This window comes from Canis lupus, chromosome 8 (genome assembly GCF_048164855.1).
Source record: "Canis lupus baileyi chromosome 8, mCanLup2.hap1, whole genome shotgun sequence".
NCBI lineage: Eukaryota > Metazoa > Chordata > Mammalia > Carnivora > Canidae > Canis > Canis lupus.
This window is the reverse complement of record NC_132845.1, coordinates 72,167,605-72,192,561: the sequence shown is the minus strand read 5'-3', so window position 1 is coordinate 72,192,561 and position 24,957 is coordinate 72,167,605. Positions and strand designations below refer to the sequence as shown.

General features: G+C 59.0%; 1 protein-coding gene and 1 long non-coding RNA gene across 3 annotated transcripts in view; one reads left to right on the top strand and one right to left on the bottom strand.

Annotated features, from left to right (window-relative positions):
* CASTOR2 (cytosolic arginine sensor for mTORC1 subunit 2) overlaps nt 1–23,894 on the top strand; it is a 54,166-nt gene extending 30,272 nt beyond the window's left edge. Inside the window, exons 2-9 of one of the 2 annotated variants that reach the window (XM_072837541.1) lie at nt 4,585–4,655; nt 12,395–12,588; nt 13,108–13,240; nt 13,687–13,840; nt 14,519–14,629; nt 15,021–15,103; nt 18,416–18,510; nt 18,590–23,894. In XM_072837541.1, the coding sequence (XP_072693642.1) occupies nt 4,585–4,655; nt 12,395–12,588; nt 13,108–13,240; nt 13,687–13,840; nt 14,519–14,629; nt 15,021–15,103; nt 18,416–18,510; nt 18,590–18,655 (907 nt within the window). In that variant the 3' untranslated portion in view covers nt 18,656–23,894. The remainder of the gene's footprint in view (nt 1–4,584; nt 4,656–12,394; nt 12,589–13,107; nt 13,241–13,686; nt 13,841–14,518; nt 14,630–15,020; nt 15,104–18,415; nt 18,511–18,589) is intronic. The other variant, XM_072837542.1, reaches the window with a different exon arrangement.
* On the bottom strand, nt 2,699–3,611 carry LOC140637686 (uncharacterized). Its single transcript, XR_012034744.1, has 2 exons — nt 3,486–3,611; nt 2,699–3,153 (listed from the first exon to the last, which is right to left on the bottom strand). It is a non-coding gene; the product is annotated as an uncharacterized lncRNA (long non-coding RNA).
* Nucleotides 23,895–24,957: the final 1,063 nt, after the last annotated feature.

Here is a 24,957-nt window from a genome sequence, read left to right as displayed (position 1 = left end):
GTATTTTCCAGACAGACTCCATGGTTCTAGAATCATCTTTCTGTGCCTTCCTGGCCAGGCCCCTTGAGGTCTCCCTGCTGTGGAGCTGGTGGGGTTCCATGTGGCCCAAAGTGGAGCTGGATGGGAACCTGTCCCTCACTATACAGAGGAATGACGTAGCCCAGGGCTCACTGCCCCCAGGTGCCAGGTTGGGATTCCACTCCAGGACCACGGAGTTCATGCTCTTCCCAGGTTGCTTTATTATCCTTGTTGTTCCCTCCTGTTCCTGGGTACCATGAGGGCATCCAAAGGGCACCCCAACCTCCTCTTCCTCCTCTTCTTCCTCCTCGGGTTTCCTAACAGCACTGAGCAGAGGCTAGCCAGTTGCTGGGTTTCAGTCCTCTCTCCAAGTCCTCATCAACAAAGTGCAGAGGCCACAAACACCAGGGACCCTGGCATCTGGAGGGAGGATCTAGCCATGGCTCATTAGAAGGTTGGGACTGGGCAGCCCCAGTGGCCCAGCGGTTTAGCACTGCCTTCGGCCCAGGGTGAGATCCTGGAGATCCAGGATCAAGTCCCACATTGGGCTCCCTGCATGGAGCCTGCTTCTCCGTCTGCCTGTGTCTCTGCCTCACACTCTCTCTGTGTCTCTCATGAATAAATAAATAAAATCTTTAAAAAAAAAAAAAAAAAAAAAAGGTTGGGACTGGAGACTTTAGTGGCGCCTAAAGGAGGGGTAATTCGAGGCAGTGCCCCACAAGGGGCCAGCAGGGTTTGTCCAATCAGGGCTTCTCTGGCTTGGGGGGTAAAAGTTTGTGGCCATTGTCTGCTTATTTTGTTTGTTAGACAGTGAGTGTTGATTCTGTTGCCAGCCTGTGTCAGGTACTAGGGGTTATGTGCAGAGAACCCACAGTCCTTGCCAGTGAGATCTTATGGTCTGCAGGGGAGTATTATCTGTTAATAGGTTGTGGAAAGCACCTAGGACTGTCATGCATTGTTGCACAGATTGTGCACTGCTCAACTCTAAAGGGCATATTTCACATAAACTGTGAGATGAGTGAGTTGTGACACACCAGCAGCCCAGCTGTCCACAGTGGTCTAATGCCCTCTCATAGACATAGTACAAGGCTGTGGGCTGTCGAGGGAGGACCACACCCCTCTGGTGGGAGGTGAGGGAGATGGGGTGGCCGGTGCCAATCAGAAAAGACTTTACCCCAATGAAGATGCTGAAACTGTGTCTTAGAGGGTGAGCAGCAAGTCTCCAGCCAAAGAAGAGGGAAGGGTGGGCCAGGCAACGGAAGGAGCATTTGTCAGCCTTTGGAGGCATGAGACTGGGAAGGCAGGCCAAGAGTGGGGGGACGAGACGAGGTGGGAGGCTGGTACAGTCATCGGAGCAGGAGTTCACGTGGAGGCGAGTGGTAAACAGAGGAGGAACTTGAGAGCAGCTCTCGGTAGGCAAGGAGGGGTGGGGCTAGAGACGTGGAGCGGAGCGATGGGGAGCAGGAGGGGCCTGGGGCCTGACTCCCCAAGTCTGACCAGAACAGTAGTTGCTGTCCTTCGGGCTGGCTCAGCCTCCCGGAGGCCTGCCTGCACCAAGGCACACACCTGGAGATGGGTGTCCAACAGCAGGCCTCAGAGCACTGGGCCCCGGGGACAGGTCACATCAACAACATGCTTATCCCCCATTTACCCAGAGGCTGCTGCTGCCTTCTGCTGGTGTTTATGCCTTCTGGGGCGATTGCTGTGGTCTATTTCTGGAGCATCCCTCACAGCCAGGAGGGCACAGGAAGCAAGTGCCATTCCTGTGTGCTGCCACAGACAGCTGGGCGGCCGCTCCCCACACCCAGTGAGTACGTGTTGGTGACAATCTGGTGCCTGGGGGGCTCCTAGGGCTCCTTCTGAGTGCACAGGGCTCCCCGAGAAGAAGCCGGGCCAGACCAGTGATTGCCACCTACAAAGGTTATGATCACTTGCTATTGTCCCCAAGCAATCACAGATTTCATTTGTCCAGGGAATACTGCAAACTGGCTGTGGGACAGACAGGGACAGTGATGCGATTTGAAAACCAAGGAGCTGGGATCCCTCGGTGGCTCAGCCATTGAGCATCTGCCTTTGGCCCAGGGCATGATCCTGGAGTCCCAGGGTCAAAGTCCCACATTGGGCTCCCTGCGTGGAGCAAGCTGCTTCTCTTTCTGCCTATGTCTCTGCTTCTCTGTGTGTGTCTCTAATGAATAAATAAATAAAATCTTAAAAAAAAAAAAAAGAAGAAAGAAAGGAAAGAAAGAAAGAAAACCAAGGAGCCAGGATCCCTGGGCGGCTCATCCATTGAGCATCTGCCTTTGGCTCAGGGTGTGATTCCAGGGTCCTGGGATCGAATCTCCCTCTGCCTGTGTCTCTGCCTCTCTCTGTGTGTCTCTCATGGATAAATAAATAAAATCTTTAAAAAAAAGAGAGAGAGGGAGAGACAGGAAGGAAGGAAGGAAGGAAGGAAGGAAAGAAAGAAAAGAAAGAAAAAGGAAAAGAAAAGAAAAGAAAAAACCAAAGAGCCAGAGGGAGATTGAAGAGTGTGTGCTGTTGCTGGAGCCGAGTGTCAGCGGGAGGAGCGTGCCACCTCCTTTACGACTGCAACACTAAACAATTTCTTTAAAGTCAGGTACATCAGTAGAACTCACCCCTTACAAGCGTGTACGATCTCACGACCACCACCACAGTCAAGATACCAAGCACCTCTGTAATCCCAGAACGTCCCCCCGACGCCCTTGTAAAGCCAACCCCGACCCAACCCAGCAACTACCAATCGGTTCTCTGTCCTTAGCGCTGCGGCTCTCCCAGGATGTCCTATAAACGGAATCAGATAATACGTAACCTTTTGAGTCTGCCTTTAACTTCAGCAAATGCACTGGCGATCCATCCGCACTAACCGCCCGGACCAGTAACTCCTTCCTTTTGACCCCCCGCGGTCTTCCAGGGGCGGATGGGTCGGGGTCCCCGGGCAGAGGTGGGAGGCACCTGCAGGCAGGTCTTTGTGTGGTCCTGGTGCCATCCTCGGGATTGCCCGAGAGTGGGGTTGCTCAGCCGTGTGGTCTGCAGATGTTTAACTTGACAAGAAGCTGCCGAGCTCCTCCAAACGGCTGCACCGTCTTGCATTCCTCTCGAGTCCAGTTGCTCTGGTTCCTGGGGGAAAATTTCAAGAATAAAGCAAACTAGGCTTTGGTGCCGCAGGGCAGCCGACGGGAGATGCGCCACACCCGTCCCTTGCACCCCCACCCCCCTGCATATATACACCCCCACCCTCATCCCCTGTACCCCCATCCCCTCTGCACACACACACCCCCACCCTCGTCCCCTGTACCCCATCCCCTGCACACCCCCACTCTCATCCCCTGCACCCCCATCCCGTTGTACACACACACACCCGTTCCCTGCCCCCATCCCCCCTGCACACACACCCCCACCCCCGACCCCTGCACCCCCATCCCCCTGCACACACACACACACATCCCCACCCTCGTCTGCTGCAACCCTGCGTCCCCTTCAGGGTTCTTTTCCGTTTGAGTCTGTAGAAGTGCTGTTCCGGCCCTTGCTGGGGTTATTGCTGGACCTCTTGCTGTTAGGCCTTCCCGTGATAGATGGCTTTTACACATCGGGCACGCAGCCCGGGCCGGGCCTGGGCCTCGCGCTCGAGAGCCACGGTGACGCCAGATAAATGACCACAGGCTGTTTCCTGCACGCCACGGCTTGTACATGCCCTCTCCCTGCAGCTGCACCCGGGGCGTCCTGGGGGCCGTTCTAGCTGGAGGAGGGCCAGGGAGACAGGCCTTGAGGGGCAGCCACCCCCGGCCACAGGAAGCCACAGATTCACCCCCACCCCCAGCCCCCTGCACGTCTGCCAGGCGTGGACTCAGCCAAGATACAGAGGGGCAGAGGGATTGCCAGCCCCTGGCCTGGGGAAATTGATGTTCTTGTGTGGGGCACAAATGAGCAACGTACACCCCAGGCTAAGCAGTATGACCAAAGATGACGAGTGACAGTTCGGGGATCCGTGCCCCCCACCCCCCAATGGCACAGACGTCTGCACCCCTTTCTCATGTGAGGACAGAAAGTACCCTGAAGGCCGGGTTGCTGGTTGGGTGACATGGATTAGGTCCTAAATGACCCTGGGAACCCTGTCAAGTTGATAAGGAGAGGGGGTGGGACTGTAGCGGGGGGGGGGGGGCGGGGGGGGCAGCAATGGGGTCCAGAAGGCTGAACTTGGGGGTGCTATAGGTAAGACAGGTGCCCTCTGTGCTCCCTGCCAGAGCTGTGCTTCAGCTGTTCCTTCCCCAGGGAAAAAGTGGGATTGGAGACCCTTGAGCTGTGGGAGCCTAGAGGCGGGCGGGCTCAGAGGTCCCCAAAGATTGGGGGGTGCGGAGAGGACAACCAGGCTCCCTGAGACCTCCCGGGTTGGAGACAGCAGTGGGCAGGGTGGGGCAGCTTCCTGGACACCACCCAGCAGCCTGGGGGCAGAGCTCGGGGCAACCAGTCACCTTCGGCTGGGTCACAGGGTCCTGGCAGGTCCGAGGTGGGACTGACATGCTCTCCTCTGTCTGTCCCTCCGCCATCCAGGTGCAAGTTCTTCAGCCTAACCGAGACGCCGGAGGATTACACCATCATTGTTGATGAGGAGGGGTTCCTAGGTGAGTGCTTCTGTCACCCGGGCTTGGCTGGACTGTGGCCTGCGGTCAGTGCTGACTGCATGCCGCCTTATTTCTGCCCCCCTGCCTGCCGCCTTATTTCTGCCCCTACTCATCTTATTTCTGCCCCCTGCCCACTGCCTTATTTCTTCCCCTACCTACCTCCTTATTTCTGCCCCCTGCCTGCCCGCCGCCTTATTTCCTGCCCCAATCACCTCCTTATTTCTGTCCCCATCCTGCTGCCTTATTTCTGCCCCCCTCTCCTTCCTGCTAGGTTAGAAAGTCAGCAGAATCTGTTTTCTTCTCTCCCTCTGCCCTGGCTGCTCCCCTCCCTTTCTGCTCACAAGACCGCCCAGGGAAAGGCCCCAAAGCTAAAAGGGTCAGTTAGACACAGTGCTTATCCAGTTGGGAACTAAAGGCTACCAAGAAGGAACCCAGGGCTTGTTTTTATTGAGCACCTACTGTCGAGTGAGATGCTTTTTTTTTTTTTTTTAAGATTTTATTTATTTATTAGAGCGCACGCACATCCAGGGGCAGAGGGAGAGGGAGGAGCAGACTCCCCTGATAAGCATGGAGCCCAATGTGGGGCTCAATCCCAGGACCCCGGGATCATGGCCTGAACCAAAGGCAGATATTTAACCGACTGAGCCACACAGGTGTCCCAGAGTGAGATGCTTTAAAACATCCTCAGTCCATTGTTCCCAGGCGTGGTTCCTGTAAGCGGTGATGATCTTCCTTTTACGATGTTCCTTTGCATAAAATCCACCCTTTTAAAGTGTCCGGTCTGGTGGTTTTTGATATGCATGGGGTTGTGCAGCCATCCCCCCCATCTGATTCCAGAGCATGTTCATCACCCCAAAAAGAAACCCAAACCCTGTACCTGTCAGCAGCCCTCCCTGTTGCCCCCCACCCCCACATCCTTTCAGTTTTATTTAGTCAGGGTTGTTGTGTTTGTCCTGGTCTAAAGCACAGCACGGGTTCCTTTGTGCTAAGCGTACCCAGGGGTTCACAAGGAGATGGTGGTATTTACACCCTAGAGCGAGGAGCAGCGAGTGGAGAGGAAGTCACACGCCCAGGCTCACAAGCCATGAAGTTGAGCGCACACACACACACACACACACACACACCCGACCCAGAGCTGGTGTTCCCTCCGAGCCCCTCAGTTCCCTCCTCAAAAGCATACAGAGAATGCAACAAATCCAACATTTTTATAAAAGCCCTCTCCTGCCCCAGTGACAACTCCTGGTCACGTTTCCATCTTTCTCTTTCCAGCATCTACTGTGCATGGGCTGTTTTTAGTGTACGTGTGATAGTGTCCTGGAGGGAAACATTTTCGCCTGATGCTGTAACGTCACGTTTCCTGTGATATCACAGCCTCCTGCGATGAGCGTCATGGATGGGGCCTGCCCCCTTGCCCCGTCCCCTCTGGTTAGGGTCCATGCGGGTTTCGCTGTTCTCCGGTGATAAATTTATGAGCCCCTGAAACATGTTATCTTTATTCTTACTCAGGCTGATTCCTAAAATGGGGTTGGAGACACAGCATTATGGGGTCAGAAGCCAACTGTTGATGGGGTTCTCAGTACAAGTTGGGGCCACCGTGTGAGATGGGGGAGCGCCCTGGAAGAACAGCTTCACCCCGGCACTCTGTCCTTACACGCCCCCGCCCTGAGCACCTAGCCAGTATGGGGGACCGTCACCTGGCTCCCCACGTCTGAAGAGGCACAGTGTTCCTCCCTGCCTCTAAGGGGACAGGGCAGGCCCTAAGGGAGACCCCTGCCCATCATCAAAGCTGTCAGCTCATTCATTCATTCATTTATTCATTCATTCAGCATGACACTTTCTGAGCCAAGGAGCCACAAACAGAAACCTTGGCCTTAACCACAAAGCAGGTCACATGCTTGGGCAGCCCAAAGCCATTTCCATTTTTGTGCGGGCCCTGCTGAGAAGTGTGGCACCTCAGACAAGAGGGAACGCCCCAGAGCGTCTCTTCCCTGGAACACATATCCTGTCTAAGCCGAACTCTCCGTCTTGAGGCAGCAGATGAGCCAGCTCGGTGCACAGGGAGGGAGGGAGGAGGCTGGCCGCAGGACCCGGGGAGCCGGTGTGGCAGCCCTGGACGCCCACGTCTGTAGGGATCGTCAGTGGGAGGTGTCCGGCAGCTGTGTGGCTGTCTGTTCAGAGCCAGCCCCCCGGGGTGCAGGAGGCACCTCTGACCCCACGAGCCTCGGGGCCTGCCAGCTGTCGACACTGTCAGCTGTTGAGTCTGAGTCGTCATGATTGTGGTTGAGTCACGGCACCCTGCTGTGCAGGCCCCCCCCCTTCCCCCCCAAGGTGGAGCCCTTGAAATAGGAAGTGCCATAGCAGAGCAGATACGTGAGCGCCCTGAATCCGCACACACCGACTTATTCTATGGCCCCGACACAGCTGCTGGCTGCAGACTCTGCGCTCATGAGCCCTGGGAAAGATTCTTATTAACTTCATTTATAGACAAGGAAACTGAAGCACAGAAATGTACGTAACCTGCCCAAGGCCTCAGGGTTGGTGTCCTCTCTGGATGCTTCCATGGCATGGGCCCTCGCCAGGGGAGGTCAGAAGTGCAGGAATCCTGCCTTTGCCCCTAAGGTACTTACGGCTCTGGGAGGACAGAAACTCAGGAACCAGAATTATAGTCTCGAGAGAGTGGCACCCAGCAAGCCGGCAGATGTGCAGTCCAAGAGGACTTCCTGGAGGAGGCAGTGCTTGAGACAAACCCAACTAAATGAGTACAGCGCCTACCTGGTGGAACCTGTGGAATTGGGAGCGGGGAGGCTTCCAGAATGGAGGGTTGCTTGGCACTCCCAGAGAACTGAAGGTGAGAAGACAGAGCAGAAAGAGGTCAGATGAGGGAGGCCAGGAGAGGCGGAGGCAGGGGGAGCCAGTGAAGGGTCTTCCCTGATCTTGAAGGGCTTGCCCGGAGGAGAGAGCCGAGTAAGGAGCCTGGTACTCTGAGGACAGAGCAAGGATCAAGAAAGAGTCAAACTCCGAATTGACCTGGGACTTTTGCTGCAGGAAAAAGGCTGCCCAGCAGGGAGCCTCACACTGTATTTGGGTCTGGAAGACCTGGTGAGCCTTCCTGCATTTCCCTTTCTGGGGAGCTCAGAAGAGGACACTCTTGGGGAGTTTACGTAGTCACAGAAGGCTTCCTGGAGGAGGCGATTTTTGTTGCCCTTAAAGAGGGAGAGAGCATGTTGGGTGGGGACGTATGAGCAAGTACAGAAGCAGAAGCAGAAACCACGTCCAAAAAGCAGATGGAAAGACAGGTTCAGGCAAAATAATGAGAGCGGCAGTACCTGCCCTGACCTCTGGGTGGTGGGCAGAGTCTGAGGTTTGCGACTTAGAGGGGCCCAGTGCTTGTGGGTCTCGTGTCCGGCAGTGTGAGCCCTACCACACGGGGGCAGGGCGCGCTCAGGGGGCATGAGTGTGCAGGAGGTGGAGGGAGGGGTCCTTGAGAAGCCTCACCCCCTGCCCGCCTGGGATGGGAAGACCCAGGTTCGGATCCAGCTCTGCCAATGTCCCTGCTGGTGATTTCTGGGCAAGCTGCTCAGCGTCCCAGGGCCTCATCCCAAACACAGGATCCCCTGTCCCTTCTGTAGGCACACTCGCGACCATGCAGCATGCGCGTGCTTGGCAGGCACTAGGGGTCGCCGTGTGCACTTGGCGTGTCAGCTGGGGCAGAGGGCTGTGCCCACAGAGCTGTGAGCTCCTGCCACCCGCCTTGTGGCTTGTACTTGACCATGTCAGCAAAGCTAGGGGACAGAGCGGTGCCCCCAGCGGGAGGCGCCAGGAGGTCCCAGTCGGCCAGTGCTGACTGTCCCCCTGAAGCCGGTCCTCCCAGGGAGCACTGACAGGAGGTGGTGCCCACTTGTATTTGGACTGTCCCCCGTGCTCTGCCCACACTATGTAAAATAACCTGGAGCTGAGATTGCATTTTGGGGAGGGGAGGGGTGGGCCTTGAGTGCCTCCCCCTGCAGAGTCCTCGCCATTCCCATGACACCCCAGCTCCCCCCTGCCCCGGCCTCCATCGTATTTATCACACCTACGGAATGAGACATTTACTCTGTATCTAACATACGTCCTCCTCTCCTCAGTTAGCCAAAAATTTACTTTATAGCTGGGAACTGTGTTTTTTAAGCAGACGTGTAGAATTCTGTTGTAGATAAACTGTGGTTCATCTGCCTGGCCCCGTCGTTAGATTTTAGGGAGCACCCAGGTAGGTGTTGGTTTTGAATCCCTTTGGGTCACACACTTGCCCGTGAGTCTTGTCTTTGCCCTACGTGTTAACTGCTCCTTTACAGTGAAATTGCGCGTTGATAAAACTCCTGATACGTGTTGGCCAACTGTGATGGAGAAGCCAGCAAAAGCACCACCAGCAGCGTACTAACAGAGAGGCTCTGGCATTTGGTGAGCACTTGGACGCCAGGCACTTAGCTAAGCGCTTGATGGGGATTATCTCATTTAATCCTCGAAGCATCTTCTGGAGCTGATCCTGATTTCATCGTTCTGCATTTACAGTTAAGAAACTAAGGGGCGCTGACTTCGCCCAAAGTCGTACAGACAGGATTAAACCCTCCCGCCTGACCCCAGGACTCTGGACCCTGCTGCGAGCAGGGTAGGAGAAGCCTGAGAAGCACAGGCTGAATGGGGAGCGTGCTTCTGTGTAGTTCAGGGAACCGCGGGGTCCTACAGTCGGAACAGAGGAGGCCTGGCGTGGGGGTACGGAGAGCAGGGCAGCACAGGGGGCAGGAGGGGCGGCTCCACCCCCCACAGAGCCGCCCACCTCTGTGGCTGGAGGTGACAAGACACCGTTAACCTCTACTACCACACAGCGTACGCAGCTCTGAGAGGCTATTTTTAGGGTCTTGTACTATGTGTGGTGACAGAAATAATCCATTTTTGTCTTGGAATGGGTCCACTTTTCCTCTAGGGAAGGGCAGGCTTGCTGCCTCCTGGTCAGGCTTCTGGCAGCTCATCCCCGCGGCCCCAACATGGGGGGGTTGGCGGGGGGGAGGACGGGCCCCACACAGGCCTTCCCTCGCCCCGTGCAGAGTGCCGGAGCAGCGTTTGAGGTCCCCGAAGCAGCAAACGCTGCGGTTTCCAGCGGCCCTGCTCCTCTGACAAAGCACACCCTCCTGGCAGTGTCAGAGGGTGATCGCTGGTCTGAAGCTGGCCACGGTCGGTGGGTGCTAGCCAGGGCCGAGAGCCAGGAGCCCATCGCGGCCACCCGCTGCCCAGACAGCTGGACTGACCTGAGATCCTGTGTCCCCGCCTCCACCCCCACCACCCCGTCTTCAGCTGGCCTCAGGCCTAGGCTGCTCCCCGCCACCTACTGTCACCTGGAGGGGAGCTGACTGCCCAGAGCTTTCTGTGCGTCCTGCTCCGTCCCCCACGAGTGGGCCGAGTATTCGAAGAGCTTGGCCGTGACTGGGGACAGCCTCTGTGGGAATGGCACTGGCTCCCTGTTGGGGCCTTGGCCAGATCCTGGGCGTCTGGGAGCAAGGGATGATGGTGAAGGCCACCACCCCCTCAGGTCTGGCAGGGTGCCTGAGCCCTGGCCAGGCCGAGCAGAAGGTGGCTGGGTGGGAACAGCGGGGCCTGGACAGAGCAGAGAGCAGGGACCTCTGTCCCTCATCCACTCGTCTCACACCTGTGCGTGCCAGTGCTGAGCATGGCAGAGAGCAAAGCAGACGAGGCCACCGTCCCGTGGAGCTGGCCCACTAGCAGGGCTACTTGTAGATTTGGACTGCCCCGTACGGTGGCCGCTCACCTTGCACAGCCACCAGAAATGAAAGGAATCACAAATCAAACTTACAGTCCTAGGGCAGCCCGGGTGGCGCAGCAGTTTGGCGCAGCGGTTTAGCGCCGCCTTCAGCCCAGGGCCTGATCCTGGAGACCCGGGATCCAGTCCCTCAGGCTCCTTGCCTGTGTCTCTGTCTCTCTCTCTCTCTCTCTCTCTCTCTCTCTGTGTCTCTCATGAATAAATAGATAAAATCTTAAAAAATATATATCTTTGAAAAACTTACAGTCCTGTTTCTTCTGTTGCACTAGCCATGTGTGAGCTGCTAGCATTTTGGGCAAGCGGAGGTGTAGAGCCTCTCCATCCCTGCACAAAGCTCCCACGACAGCGCTCCTTGAGAGCTTTTTGAGAAAGGACTTCGGCTTTTTTTTTTTTTTTAATTTATTCATGAGAGACAGAGAGAGGCAGAGACAGAGGCAGAGGGAGAAGCAGGCTCCTTGAGGGGAGCCCAATGCCGGACTCGATCCCTGGACCCCGGGATCACGCCCTGAGCTGAAGGCAGACGCTCAACCACTGAGCCACCTGGGCGCCCCAGGACTTTGGCTTTTACCCAAGATACGCGGGGAGCCGCTGGGTGGGTTTGGGTTGAAGGAGCCTGGAATGGGGGGCAGAGGGCTGGTTCGCAAAAGCTTGTATGAGCAGACGGCAACATAAGACATACATGACCCTTCCAGAATTTCCCCAAGAAGGCCAAAGGGATCCTGCTCTCATGGAAGGGGCATCTTCTTTTTTTTTTTTTTTTTTTTTTTTTTTTAAGATTTTATTTATTTATTCATGAGATACAGAGAGAGGCAGAGACACAGGCAGAGGGAGAAGCAGGCTCCATGCAGGGAGCCTGACGTGGGACTCAGTCCTGGGTCTCCAGGATCAGGCCCTGGGCCAAAGGCAGGCGCTAAACCGCCGAGCCACCCAGGGATCCCGGAAGGGGCATTTTCAAGATTTCATCATTAAATATTAAAATGATGGCTGCCCACTGTCAGGATCACAGGAAGTGTTGGGTTGACCATCGCACACAGCTGGCCCATCAGGATCCCCGGCCCTCGGTGGCTCCGGGGGCTGGCTGTGCAGATGATGGCAGGGTTGGGGGGTTCACAGTGCTGCCCCCCCCAGGGCCACGCCCCTCAGGATTTCAGAGCTGGAGCTGTGTGTTCTCCCATAATGCAGGGCTGAGGGAAGCCAGGAGAGAAATCCCAGGCCCCCCTACCCTGTCTCCTGGTTTCTCTTCCACTCCCAACCCGCTGAGAGGTTCCCGGGAACCTCTATGAAAACTGGGGAGTGAGGGGGGTGCACCTGGATGGCTCAGTCAGTTAAGCGTCTGACTCTTGATTTCAGCTCAGGTCATGATCTCAGGGCTGTAGGATCCAGGCTCCTTGCTAAGCGGGGAGTCTGCTTGAGATTCTCTCCTCTTGCCCCTCCTCCCCTGCTGTGCACTCTTTCTCTTTCTTAAATAAGTAAATCTTAAAAAAAAAATAAAATAAAAAGTAAAATGGGTCCTGTTCCACCCATATGAGGGCTGTGGCCGCAGCCCCTGACCGCCAGAAGAGTAATGCAAACTGGAAATAACAAAATCATTACTCACTGCTGACTACCCATCGTTTCACAGCTGAGGCAATAGAAACCCAACACACATAAGCCGCTTGTCATCCAGGCTCCTGCCCTGCCAAGCGGCCTGGCACGTCCAAAGTCCTCTGAGGGCCTTCCCTGCCTGGTCCTCCCAGGATGGGACCTCCGATCCTGTCCTCCTTTGTCAGATGAGGGTGCCGGGGCCCAGGGGCCAGAGCTGGCCAGGGTCCCACAGCTGGCCCGCGCCTCTCTCCCCATCCCTGCAGCCTGCCCTGCCCCCTGCCCTGAGGACCCGGGACCCTTCAGTCACAGGCCTGCCTTCTGTGTGTGTCTCCCCCACCCACAGAGCTGCCCTCCTCAGAGCACCTGAGCGTGGCGGACGCCACCTGGCTGGCCCTGAACGTGGTGTCAGGCGGGGGCAGCTTCTCCAGCTCACAGCCCATTGGCGTGACCAAGATTGCCAAGTCGGTCATTGCCCCGCTGGCCGACCAGAACATCTCCGTGTTCATGCTCTCCACCTACCAGACGGACTTCATCCTGGTGAGCTGTGGCCCCCATTGCGCGATCCGCTCAGAGGCCAGGACTACCTTAGGGTCGTGGGTCAAGTGTCAGCATGGCCCAGGCAGGACTGCGGGGCTCTGACCAGCCCCACACACCACCTGCCTTTTGCTGGCCAGGCTTGGTGTGACCCAGAGCTCAGGATGTGAGGGCTGAGAGCACGTGCGGGCAGGGGTGGCCAGAGCGGCTGGTCACAGGGCCCATGGCGGATCCTGGCCACTACGCCGTTCATTCTGTCCTCCCACAGGTGGGGCCACCCTCCAGAGCTTGGGCCTTGGAGGGGTGGGGACAGGTCTAGGCACAGCCCTGCAGGGTGAGAAGGGGCATACCCCCCAGCCCTCTGCAGAGTCCTGTCTCCGCTGCATCATCCCTGCCACCCCCGGGGAGGCCCAAGTACCTGGTTCCAGGTGCCCGTTCCCCCCAGCGTGGGGAAGCTGGTTCTGGGAGCAGAATCCCCCAGTGGCCCGAGGGACACTCACATCCTTGACTCCCTGTCCCCAGGTACGCGAACGGGACCTGCCCTTTGTCACACACACCTTGTCATCAGAGTTCACCATTTTGAGAGTCGTCAATGGCGAGACGGTAGCAGCTGAGAACCTCGGCATCACCAATGGCTTCGTAAAGCCCAAAATGGGTGAGTTGAGGGGGCTCCATGCAGGGGAGAACTCAAGAAGCTACCAGGTCCTACCCCAGAGCAGCCACATCTCAGAGTATCTGTGACGCACCAGACATAACACAGGGTAAGAGTCCTGGTCAGACCCTGCTCTCAAGGTCTAGCAAGGGCAGGGGACATGGACACAGCCGGTGATGGCCAGAAGCCACCCCTCAGCCACCCGAGGTATCAGGATGGGCCTCCCAGAGGCAGCGACTCTCAAACTGAAGCTTGGAGCACAAGTAGGAACTCAGCCAGATGGTAAAGGTTGGAAAGGCCATTCACTCCAGGCAGTCGGCAAGGCATGTGCTAAGGCCCGGGGGTCTGGAGGCTGCAGAAGGAGCAGGGACCAGGTCTCCCGGAGCAGCTGTCAGCTGACCCCACTCCTCTTCCTGGGTCCTCCTCCCGCCCCATGCCTCTCCTCCCAGCCTCAGCACCCGCTCTCTTTGCTCTCGCAGTCCAGAGGCCTGTCATCCACCCTCTGTCCAGCCCAAGCAATAGGTTCTGTGTCACCAGCCTGGACCCTGACACGCTGCCTGCAGTTGCCACGCTCCTCATGGACGTCATGTTCTACTCCAACGGGTACGTCCCCCTTGAACATGAGAGGCCGCAGGGAGCCCCAGTCTGAGTGGGGAGACAGATCTGCCACCTGCCCTGGAAGCTGGTCCGAGGGTGGGGGTGGATCATAGCTCTACCCAAAAGTCACACTCTGTGAGGGGAGACATCATTCCTTGGGAACCCCCGAAACATGGTGAAGCCCCAGGGGCATATGTTTGTGGGATAAACCCCCCATTCACTGTTCCCTGAGCCCCAAGGGCAGGTCCAGTCCATAGAGGAGCCAGGAGGGTTTTCACTCAGCAGACAATAGGCTTTGCATTTTTCCTCAGAGCAGATTGTAAGTTCAGGCACTAGGTGGGGTGAGACCAGAGGCCCGTGAGCTGGAGTGACCACAGACTGTGCCCTGAGGTGTGGGACAGTGCAGGGACAGTGCACAGAGGGCCGGCTGGGACTGCGACGTGTGGTGCTCACCTCCGTGAACGCTGTGGGCTCATCCGCCCCTCCGATGAGGAGACCGAGGGTGGGCACAGAGGTTCGGGGTCACCCAGCAAGTCATCCAGGGCAGGATCAGGGCCATGTTTCTGGCCATTGCTCTTCTCAGCACCCTGTGCAAAGGCTGACAAGCAGCAGGCAGGCCGGGTGGGGGTCTGGGTACAGCAGGGGTCCCCCGCACCCCTCACCACCCCGCCCCCCGGCCCCCAGGGTGAAGGACCCCATGGCTGCCGGTGAGGACTGTGGCCACATCCGCTTCTTCTCCTTCTCCCTCATCGAGGGCTACATCTCCCTGGTGATGGACGTACAGACCCAGCAGAGGTGAGTTGGGCCTGGGGTGGACTGGGCTCCGTGGGCACACATGCACCCTGTCCACAGTCAGGGCTTGCCTCGTGGCCGAGCTGGCCCCATCTTACAGATGACAGCCACTCAGAGAGATGAAGGCCCGGGTTGTCAGGGCTGTCCCCTCTCTGCAGCTGGTGGTGGGGACAGCGTCCTTTACCAATCAGCAGAGGGGGGCGGTTGTTCCCAAGCCCACTCCCAGCCTTGCCTTCCTGTTCCCCCCCAGATGAGGAGGGCTCAGGAGGGGGCCTGGAGCCCCCTGAGCTCCCCGCTCTGGCCCAGCACCAGAGCCCTGAGGACAGCCACAGTTCCTACCATGGGATCACAACCCATGTCAGCCTCTGGGGTATTTCTCTCTCTCCTTATTCAGGTTCCCTAGTAATTTGTTGTTCACAAGTGCATCTGGAGAGCTCTGGAAAATGGTGCGGATCGGAGGACAGCCCCTGGGATTCGGTGAGCTCTGGGGGGTGCCACACCGGTTGGGGGGGGGCCTAGCATCGCTGTCTGGGCTCACTCACCCCATGGTACAGATGGGGAGGTGGAGGCTTCAGGAGCCCTGGGCCCTGGACCAGCGAGTGACAGGAGGCTTGGGCCTCCAGAGGATGGGAGGAGCGCCTACAACCAAAACGCTCTTACATCTGTCCCCCTAGAAATTGCATACCTGTTTATTAGTACAGCATCAGGGGTGTGATAAAAATCGAAAAGGAAGGGGTGCCTGGGTGGCTCAGTCAGTAAGCGGCTGACTCTTGATCTCCGCTCAGGTCGTGAAGTTAGGGTTCTGAGTTTGGGCCCTGCTTTTGGGCTCTGTGCTGGACATGGGGTCTACTTTAGAAAAAAAAAAAGTCACTCCTTTGTCCCAGCTGCTCACAGGCAATGGCTGTTGTTCTAAAGAGTGTCCCTCACAGAAATAAATGCAGTTGCAGTCAGACTTAGACCCCCAGCACTCACCCCTACGTACCTCACCTCTTCTGTCCTGGGAAGGGGCAGCTTCTCCTCCATGGTCTGATCCCCCAGGAGGACATCCGCAGAGATTCCCTAAGATTCTTTAGCCTCGGTGTCCATAGCTGCCCAAACAGTGTCTCTGGCAGTGAGGTTTGCCCACGAGTATGTTCCACGGGCCCACGGGGTTCAGAGCCCTCGGTAGTTAGCAGGGCCAAGTGGCAACGATTTGCCCAGAGCTGATGGAGGCTGCTGGTCCCACTGTCAGCGATGCAGCATCAGAAATGATTGGCTTGAGTTAAACCTGTTAGACCCCCGAGCTGGAACCCGGGAGAGGCTCCTGGTCGTCTCCAGGAAGCATCTTCCACAAGCCCTGGTGGGATCGGTGAACCCTGATCTCCCACAGATAGAGTGAAGAATGTTCCAGGTAAAGCTCAGACTGCTCCAGGGACCATGATGTCGGCCCCAGATGCTCCACGCCTGGGACGGGAGATGGAGGTGGCCGGGCATTTTGACCTGAGGCCAAAGGGTCAGTGAGGGAGCCAGCCACAGCCCCCTGCCTATGGATGAGCTTGCAGGGGACAGTAACTAGCAGGACGAGACGAGTGCCCCCAACTCTGCCCACATCACAGCCAAAGCCAGAGCTATCCTGGGGGCAGGACATGGGCTGCTCTGTGAATGCTGAGAAATGTACGCTGAAGGCTCCTGGTAGGACCCTGGGGCCCACCTGCCTCTCGGGGCCTCCTTTGCCACAGACCCCAGTATGTCTCCCACTGACACATGCTGCCCGGTGCAGGGTCGTGGGGACTGAGCGCCAGAGCTCCTCACAAAGGACGCTGTTAGGAACAAGCGTGACCGCAGGCAGGTGCACCTCAGTTCCCTGACTGCCATCCTAATGAGGAGGATGGTAGCTGCCTCCTCCGGGTGGTAAGCACTCGTGTCATATACCAGGTGGCTCGGAGAGGGTCAGGAAGGGTGAGGCTTCCCAGAGAAGGTGACAGGTGGGGAGGGGAGGGCAGTACTAGCAGCAAGAGTATGATGTGGCACCCATGTGGCTCCAGGTGGCTGTGCCCAGGGTGCAGGGTCCAAAGGGTAGAAAGGATAGGACCTAGCCGGGTCACCACAAGCAGCGGGGCAGAGTCCTGATGCCAGACCGAGGGGTCTTCCTGAAGGTGGGGAACCTGGCACAGCTTTGGCCGCCAAGGCGAGCAGCCGAGGCCACCCAGAGACTCGGGCGACAAGCAGTGCCCAGCGGCTTGTCTTTACCCCCAGCTTTGGTTCCAAATTGATCAGAATACACTCTGTAATACAAAAACAAAATGTCCCAATGATGGAGAAATAGAGGGGCTGGCAAGTGGAATTCAGAACGTCGCTCGGTGGGCGGAGGTGTGCACGTTGCTGTTGGGCTGTTCTGCTTGGGGCGGCCCCGTGGGCGGGCGGCCAGGGGAGGGCGCGGACCACAGCCTGCAGCTGCCTCCCCAGGACGTCGCGGAGTTTAAAGCCACCCTTACAGCTGTGAATAGCCCTGCAAGAAAAATAACTTGCCGAGAACCTGAACAGTTCTAGACCCGCAGGTTCTATATGCTTCTGAGTGTGGTTTGGAGTAAACGTATCTTCCATCCTAACCCGGCCTGCACACGCACACTGCTCAGGCTACGCCTTCACAAGACCGTCCTGGCTCGAGCTCTGCGCTGTGCCATTTGGGCTTCCCTTAGCTGTCATACAATTTTATAAAGTGCTGGTCACCAGCCTTCCAAACTGATGGGACACGTGGGCGCCAGCCCAAGTTAGAGAGAGATCATTCTAGACTCTCATCTCCTATCCCCGTTTTTATCAGAAGAGCTGTGTCCATAGCGAAAGGATTTTAGAAGACGGCCAGTCTCCACCACAGGGTGCCACAGTCACCAGGTGTGCAAACACCAGGCCTGCCCAGCCACCAAAAGGGCCTGCGGGGTCACCACCCAGGTCCAGGTGCGGCTGACAATAGCAGGACCGGGGTGACAGAGTGAAGGAGCAGAGGAGCTGCTGGATGGCAGTGACGCTGGGGCATTGCAGGGGGTGGAACCCGGGTGGATTCCCAGCGTGGTGGCTGGTGAGCCGATCTGGACTCTCCCACCCAGTCAGGGACAGTGTTGGAAAAGTCATCATCGGAAGATTTTGATTTCTGTCAAAATCGGAAGAGTGGCTTTGGGGGAAACAACCTGAAAACTTTGAAGGGGTTGTATTGGTGGCACAGGGTGGTCCTCAGATCCTGGAGGTCTTCCTGGAGGAGGAAGCCCTGAGTAGTGTCTTCAAATCAGGCAGAGAGCTAGGGGTGAGGAGAGGCTGCACCCCTGCTTTGAGGGTCTAGAGGGAAAAAAAAGCCCTGTCCAGGCCCCCAAAAATGCCTGGCACTATTAGGACAAGTCGAGGTCATTAGCCGGCGGGGACTCAGATGAGGGAACAGATGCTCACAGAGAGGAAGTGACTTGACCACAGTCTTCTGGCTAGAAGAGAGTCTAAGGGCAACAGGAATAGGGCCTGAGCCCCCATCCTCCTGTGGGCCCGCAGCCTCCAGCTCTGTCTCAGAGAACACGCGAGATGGCAGGGAAGGAGGCTTGGGAGCCCCGGAGGGCCCGCAAAGCCGGACAGAGCTGGGCCCTGCCGAGGGGAGCGCGACGCCAGCCCGGGGGTCAGAGGAGGCTCCCGGGTGGAGGGGCCCTTGGCGCCAAGCCTTCAGGGCGAGGGGCAGGTGCGCTGGGAAACTGCGGGTGTGTGGCAGGCTCTGTGTGCGGAGGGAGGGGGGCTGGCCGGGGTGCTGAGCGTGGTCCCCCCCTCTGTTCCCAGATGAGTGTGGCATCGTGGCCCAGATCTCCGAGCCCCTGGCCGCCGCGGACATCCCCGCCTACTACATCAGTACTTTCAAGTTCGACCACGCGCTGGTGAGTGTCCCGCACCGGCCCGGGGGGCGAGGGGTGCGGGCCGGGGCTCACGGGTCTTGCCTCCTGCCACCCCCCGCAGGTACCGGAGGAGAACATTAGCGCCGTCATCAGCGCCCTGAAAGTCAGCCAAGCAGAGAAGCATTAGGAGGGCCTCTCCCGCTCCTCCCTTCCTGCCCCCCAGACCCGGGCCCGGCCCCCACCCTGAAGATTCTTCTCGCAGTATTTCTCACAGACTGGAAAATCGGCCCCAGGGTCCCCAAGAAGGGGCCTCCGGGAGACACCCCCAGTTGCTCCCCCTGCCAGGCCTGGGGCCCGAGCTGAGGCCTCCCCGTGCCCTCCTGCCTTCCTGGAGGCCCCAGGCCCTCCAGAAGACCCCAACCTCCTCCTCACCCCACCCCTACTCCAGGAAACGATGTCTGAGGCCCCGGGAGCTGGCGAGCCCGCCCGCCTTCCCATCTGGCCTTGCCCACAGCTGGGGGCAGATGCTGAAGGAAGCAGGTGCCTCCTGCCAGACCGTGGTGTTCTGACTCTCGTGTCATCTCGGGGAACTGGCCGAGCGGGGCTGAGTTCGCGGAGCCCGGGGCGGCCCCCGTGAGGACCTGGGGCTGGACGTGTGGTCGCTGGTCTCTGGTTCCATCAGCTCCGGGCTGGTTCCCGCCGAGTGGAGGCCAGTGGGCGGCCCTCGGGCCACGTGCTGGGGAGGCTTTGCCGAGCACGGCGGGAGGGGAGGCCTGAGCTGGGGAGGACCCGCGCCACCCAGAATTTCGCCTGCCATCCACAGGGCCTGCGCCCCGACTCCCAGCAAGACTGCCAAGGGGGCCCTGTCCAGACGCCCCCCGCCGTAAGCACTCACTCCTGGGGGTGGTTCCCAGGAAACCCACCAGCCTGGGGCACAAGCTCCCAACCCCTCTTGCTGTCCCGGGACCCTCCTTGGGCAAGCGGAGCCTTGGTTTCCCCCGGGTGGGGGCATCCCCAGCATTCTGGACCTGGGGTTTCTTGGGTCACCCCCACCCCCAGCAGTTGACTAGACCAGCACAGGGCTCCCCTGTTATCCTGCCCCCCCCCCCCGCTCCCCTGCCCCACTTGTGGGGGATGTGGAAGGCCTCTGCCCCCGACTCACCTGCCTGCCTGCCCCTCAGCTGGGGCCTGTGGCACTCATGAGTACTTGACCTGGGGGGCAGCTTATCTGAGCCTTAATAGAGAAAACTGTACCGTACGTTTTAGTTTCTTATTTAATATATTTGCGCCCAGGCTGTGGTCGGCGGCAGTTTCAGGGGACGGGGCCTCCTGAGTTCTCTCGGGGGCCCAGAGGCTCAGCATCATTCGGCTGGCACCCTGTGGCTGCAGGGACCAGCAGGAGAATCGGGTGGTGTCGTAGATTCTTGGAGCAGGAAGCTGGCAGCAGAGGTCTGTCACGAGACAGGGGTCCCCCAGGGCACCCCATCCAGAGCCATACAAGCCCCACGGACAAGTGCCCAGGCCGCCGTGGTTCTCTCTGAACATCAGAGGGGATCCGCAGGCCACAGGGCGGTGGGCAGCCAGGCGGCAGGCAGGCTGCGGCAGTCTCGTACCCCTGCAGGCCGAGCAGGGAGCATGGGGTGAAGCCCGCATGCCCTCTGCAGCTGGGGCTGGACCGGGGGGTCCCCAGCGGCTCCTGCCTCCCCTGGTGCTCTTTCTCAGGCTGACTTGCGCTGTTCCTGAGAAGCTCAGAGGAGAAAGGCTGTTCTCCTAGTAGGTGAGGGGCTTGTGTGAGCCCCATGCCCCCCTTCTCCCAGCGTTGTGGGACCAACCCTCCAAGCCCCGGAAGCCCACCAGACGGAAGAGCCGAGGGTCTGGATCCTCACAGACGCTCAGGACCCAAGCACTGATTAGGAACCCACTTTTTTTTTTTTTTTTTAAGTTAACTAATTTTGCACAAAACTCCCAAGCAACCAAAACGCGTCCACTGTTTGCTGGCCGAGCGGGCAGGGAAGCGCCGAAGCCCTGAGTCCCCTTCGTCTCCTCGGAAGGCCTGGGTTTTCCGTGGCGTGCCCCTCCAGACTCCTCCCTGTCGGGTCCCCGGTGGTGTCACCTCTCCGCCCTCCCTCCCTGCCGACCCAGCCTGTCGGCCCCATGACCCCAGAGACGTGTGCTACCCAGACCCCCCCAAACGTATCTATTGTACACACTTATAAATACCTGTGTTTTATGTTGATATAGATATATACTGTAAATAGCATATATACTTGAGCAATATATATGTTAATATATACTGTGTGAGCACGCACACGCGTGTGTGCACAGTCCATGGACGCAGACCCCACTGTGTGTGCACGTGTGTGGGCGTGAGGGCCTCCGCCCGCTGGGCCTGCTGTGCACGCAGGCACCATTTGAGCCACCGTATATTTTTAATTCAAGTATATAGGCAATACATTATTAGAGAAGCCCTGACTTGAGAGAAAAAAACCAGCATCCCAAGAGCAGAGCCCCAGGGCCCCCCCAAGCCTCCCCTGGAAGTGGATCCAGCCTCATTTCTGTGGCCAAGGCTCCCGGACACCCTCGTTTGCCCTGGCGGACGGGGGTACAGAGGGAGGGGCGTAGGAATCCCGTCTTGCTCTGGAGCAGAAAGGCCCTCTTCCCGTTGCCCTGAGCCCGAGGACCTGGGCAGGTGGTCCCCGTCCAGCTCTCCACCCGGAGCCCCCAGAGCCCCACGTGGCTGTTCCTGCATCTTTCTCACCCGCAAGCTTAGAGACCTCAGGTTCTTTTCCCAGGCCTCCTCTTGGAGATCGGCCCCATCCAACCAGGAGGAGAAGGCCCGAAGCCCGTGCCCTCACATCCAGGAGTGGCTGTGGCTAGGGCTGGGCCTGGGCAGGAGCTGCCACCTGGGTCTTCTGGTCCCCAGCTTCCCCTCCCACTGCGCTTCTGTGACGAATGTAGTCATAGGTTTGGTTCTAGGCAAGATGCCCCCCCCCCCACGTTGCTGGGTGCAGGGGGTCTCCAGACCCCCTCCAGAGAGGCCTGAGGAACGTGCCGTCGTGGCCGCGGTTGTCTTGGCTCTGGCTGGGGAGGCATGTGGCCGGGGCAGAGAAATGGGGTTCCTGAGGGAGGCAGCTGAGGGGTGGGGGTGAGCGGCGGCCCTGGGCCTGCTGCCTGGGCCCTGCGGGTGCATCTTTGCCTCCGTACCGCGTGGGAAGAGCTCACACCCGCTCCTGCGCACTACAGAGGGGATGGCGAGGGGGCGCATGACCACCCCCTCCAACCTCACGCCTGGTTGTTAAGATCTGTGTCCGTGGCTGAGGCCTCCGCATGGGCTCCTCTGGTTCCCGAGAAGCACCTTCCTGTCTCCCTTGGCACCCCGTCCCGACCCGCAGGGATGGGCAGTGCCCGCTCTGTACCTCCGTCCTCCACGGGGGTCTCCGGGCACATGACTTCCATCCCAGCTGGAGAGCTGTGCGGACCCCCCGGCCCAGGATTCAGGGGGTCCGGAGTCTCCCAAGCACCAGCATTCTCCCCTTGCCAAGGCCTTGGTGACCAGCATGGTGTCCGGAAGAAAACACGTGGTCCAGGGAGGCTTGTGCCCCGTGAGGTGACAGGATGACCCGGAGGTCAGGAGAGGAGGCTCTGGTTGGACGGCAGGGTGCGGCCCCCGGTCCCGAGCCAAGGACACCACTGGCCTGAGAGTCCAAGATGCACCTGCCCGCCCACCGCGAGCGGCCCCTCCTGGCCGCATTTCTCAGGCTGACTGAGGAGGCCCCGGGCCACCTCGCTGGGCCTCTGGACCTGGACGTGGGGACGCCCTGGGCCTGCCCAGCCAGGGCTAAGAGGGACCCTGTGGGTCTCCCGGGTGACGGCACAGCGCTCCCGTGCTCTGACCCCGGGGTCCCTGGTGCCGTCCTGAGTGAACTCTGAGGGGTGGTCGAGAGAAGCCCCCCAGTGGATCTGTGTGCCCCTGCGAGCCGGGGCCACTGGGAAACGAGGCAGGCATTTGGCTTGGGGAGCAGAGCTCGGGGCGGGGGAGGAGGATGGTGTCCGTCCGTTTCCCCCACAAACGCGAGCGCCGGCTTTTCAGGTTTCCGCAGAGCTGTGCTGAGGGAGGGCTCGGCCTGGAGGGGGCAGGCGCCCTGGCTTCCGGGAGGCGGCAGGAGGCGGCCGGTGGCTGCGGTGCGTCCGGCCGGCGAGCGCGGTGGGCAGCGCGGTGGGCGGCGAGGCCCGGCGGCCCCGGGCGCTGCGCCCTCTGGCTACGTACCTAGTCCGAGTCTCCGAGCTCATCCCAGCTTCTTTCTTCTGTTTTCGAATTAGAGGCAATCAAAGGGCAAGTGTCCTTGTCCCTCCTCCCGTTTCCTTGGACGCTGGGAGGAGGCCACGGGGTGGGCTGTGCGGCCTTCAGCCTTGGCGTCCATGCCGTCCTGGGAGGCCTGCCCTGGGGAGGAGGAGGGCCAGGCGGGGCCGTGCCGAGGCAGGGGGTCGGGGCTGGGGGGCGCTGGGAGTCAGGACGGGGTCGTGCTTGGCTATGAGCCTGTGTACACATACACGTGTGAGTTCAGTATTTTGAGGCCTCGGGAGCATTGTCACCTGTGGGCCACGTGCAGTAGGGTTGACTGTGGGTGGGAGGCCTCGCACGCAGGACCCCCCCACCTCTCCAGAGTTTGTTAAAGCTGCTCTGAAGGGACAGTGGTGTCCCTGGCGGAGTCTCTGCTGTACCACACAGAGGCCTGGCAGCCCCAGGGGGTGAGCCCAGCTGAGCCAACTCTTCAGAAGCATCCAGTCCTGAAGACAGTATTCACGGGGAGAGGTTTCAGGGGCTGGCGCCCTCCCAGCGACTCGTGCTCATCTGCAAAGAGCATGGTGGATGAAAAACGGGGCCCGGTTTGGGTTCCAAGATAAGAGGTCAAGCCCAGTGCGTTTTCCTGTCCTCTGCCTCAGTTTACCTATTCAGAAAATGGCCCAGGAGGAACTAAGCAGGGTTAATTCCAAAACTGGGGGGGGGGGGCGGCAAGGGGCTGATGACAAACAGAATCCCAAGTCCTCCTCTTGCTCTATGCCAAACTTATTTCCGTTATCCTGAGATGGGGGTGAGTGGACGTCGGGTGCGTTATGGGGCTCTGAGGGGCCTCTGCCCTGCCCAGGGCCTCGCCTGGGGTCCGGCCCTCACCTGGCATGCCCCAGGTCACCAGCAGTAGCAGCAGTGGCACTTACATCTGTCCCAAGGTATGGGCGAGGGGGAGCACGGGGCCCCCCTGACGCCCCAAGGCCCTCACGCTTCTACCCTCTGTGTTGAAGACACACAAAACCCTCGAGATTCATGTACTGTATGACGGAGAGAAAAAAAGTACCTAATGTTCCCCAAAAAAGACAGTATATTTTGTACTTTGTAAAGTGTTAATTAAAATGGAGACAAAAATGGATGTCGGCTGACTGCTGTCTGATTTGGGGCTGATCGGAATCACGTGTGCGGTCTCTCCCTTCTAGCCGTGCTCAGGGAGCACTGGCCGGGGTGGGGTGGGGCGGTGCTGGGAGGAGGGAGAGCAAACCTTCCAGCCCAACAGCCAGAGTCCGAGCGGAGAAACTCCCTCCAGAGCTGCCAAGGGGCTGTAGTAGTCACTGGGGCTGTGTAACAAGCTGCCCCCAAACTCCACAGCTTTCAAAGTGACTGTGCGTGTGTGTCACGGTTTACGTGGGTGAGGAATTCAGGAGCAATTTGAGCAGCTCTGGCTCGGAGCCCCTCGTGAGGCTGTAATCATCTGAAGTCTTGGCCGAGCCCGGAGGATCTACTTTCAAAAGCGATTTATTCACACAGCTGGCAGGTCGGGCCTGGCTCTTGGCAGGAGGCCTGTTCTGCTCCGCGTGGGTCTCGCCGTGGGGTTGAGTTCCCTCGCCGTGCGGTGCCTGGCTTCCCCAGGGCGAGGGATTTGGGGGCCAAGGGAGGAGCCAAAATGGTTTTGCGTTCCCACGCCTCAGGATTCGCACACCACCGCCCGCCACCCTCCTCTGGCCAGACAGCCTAGCCCTGGTGTGACACAGGAGAGCACTCAAGGTCAAGGTCTCGGGGGCCACGTCCGGGAGCCTGGCTGCTGGCGCCCACGCTTCCTCCCCAGGCCTCTGGCACAGAGCAGGACAGAGCCTCCTCCCCAAGCCCGGAGTCCTGCTGTGGAGCCCACCCCCCAGGAAGGGCTGCTGGTGCTGGAAGCCCGGGAGCCGATGCCTTCAGGGGGACACTGGACGCAGGAGGGCTGGCACCTGCCTAGCGTCCCTCCCACAAGCCTCGCATCTGGCTCCTTGCCCTCAGCAGGTGGGCACTGGGGCTGCCCTGGCGAGAAGTCCCGAAGCTCTCTGGTATTTTCCACAGAAGGCAGGTGTGAGCAGGGCAGGGCTGAGGTGTGCCTGCACCTGGCCTCACCGACCCCCACCCTCACCCCACTTCACCCCTGCCCCTGGAGACAGAAGGGTCTGAGCAGGGGGCTGAAGCAC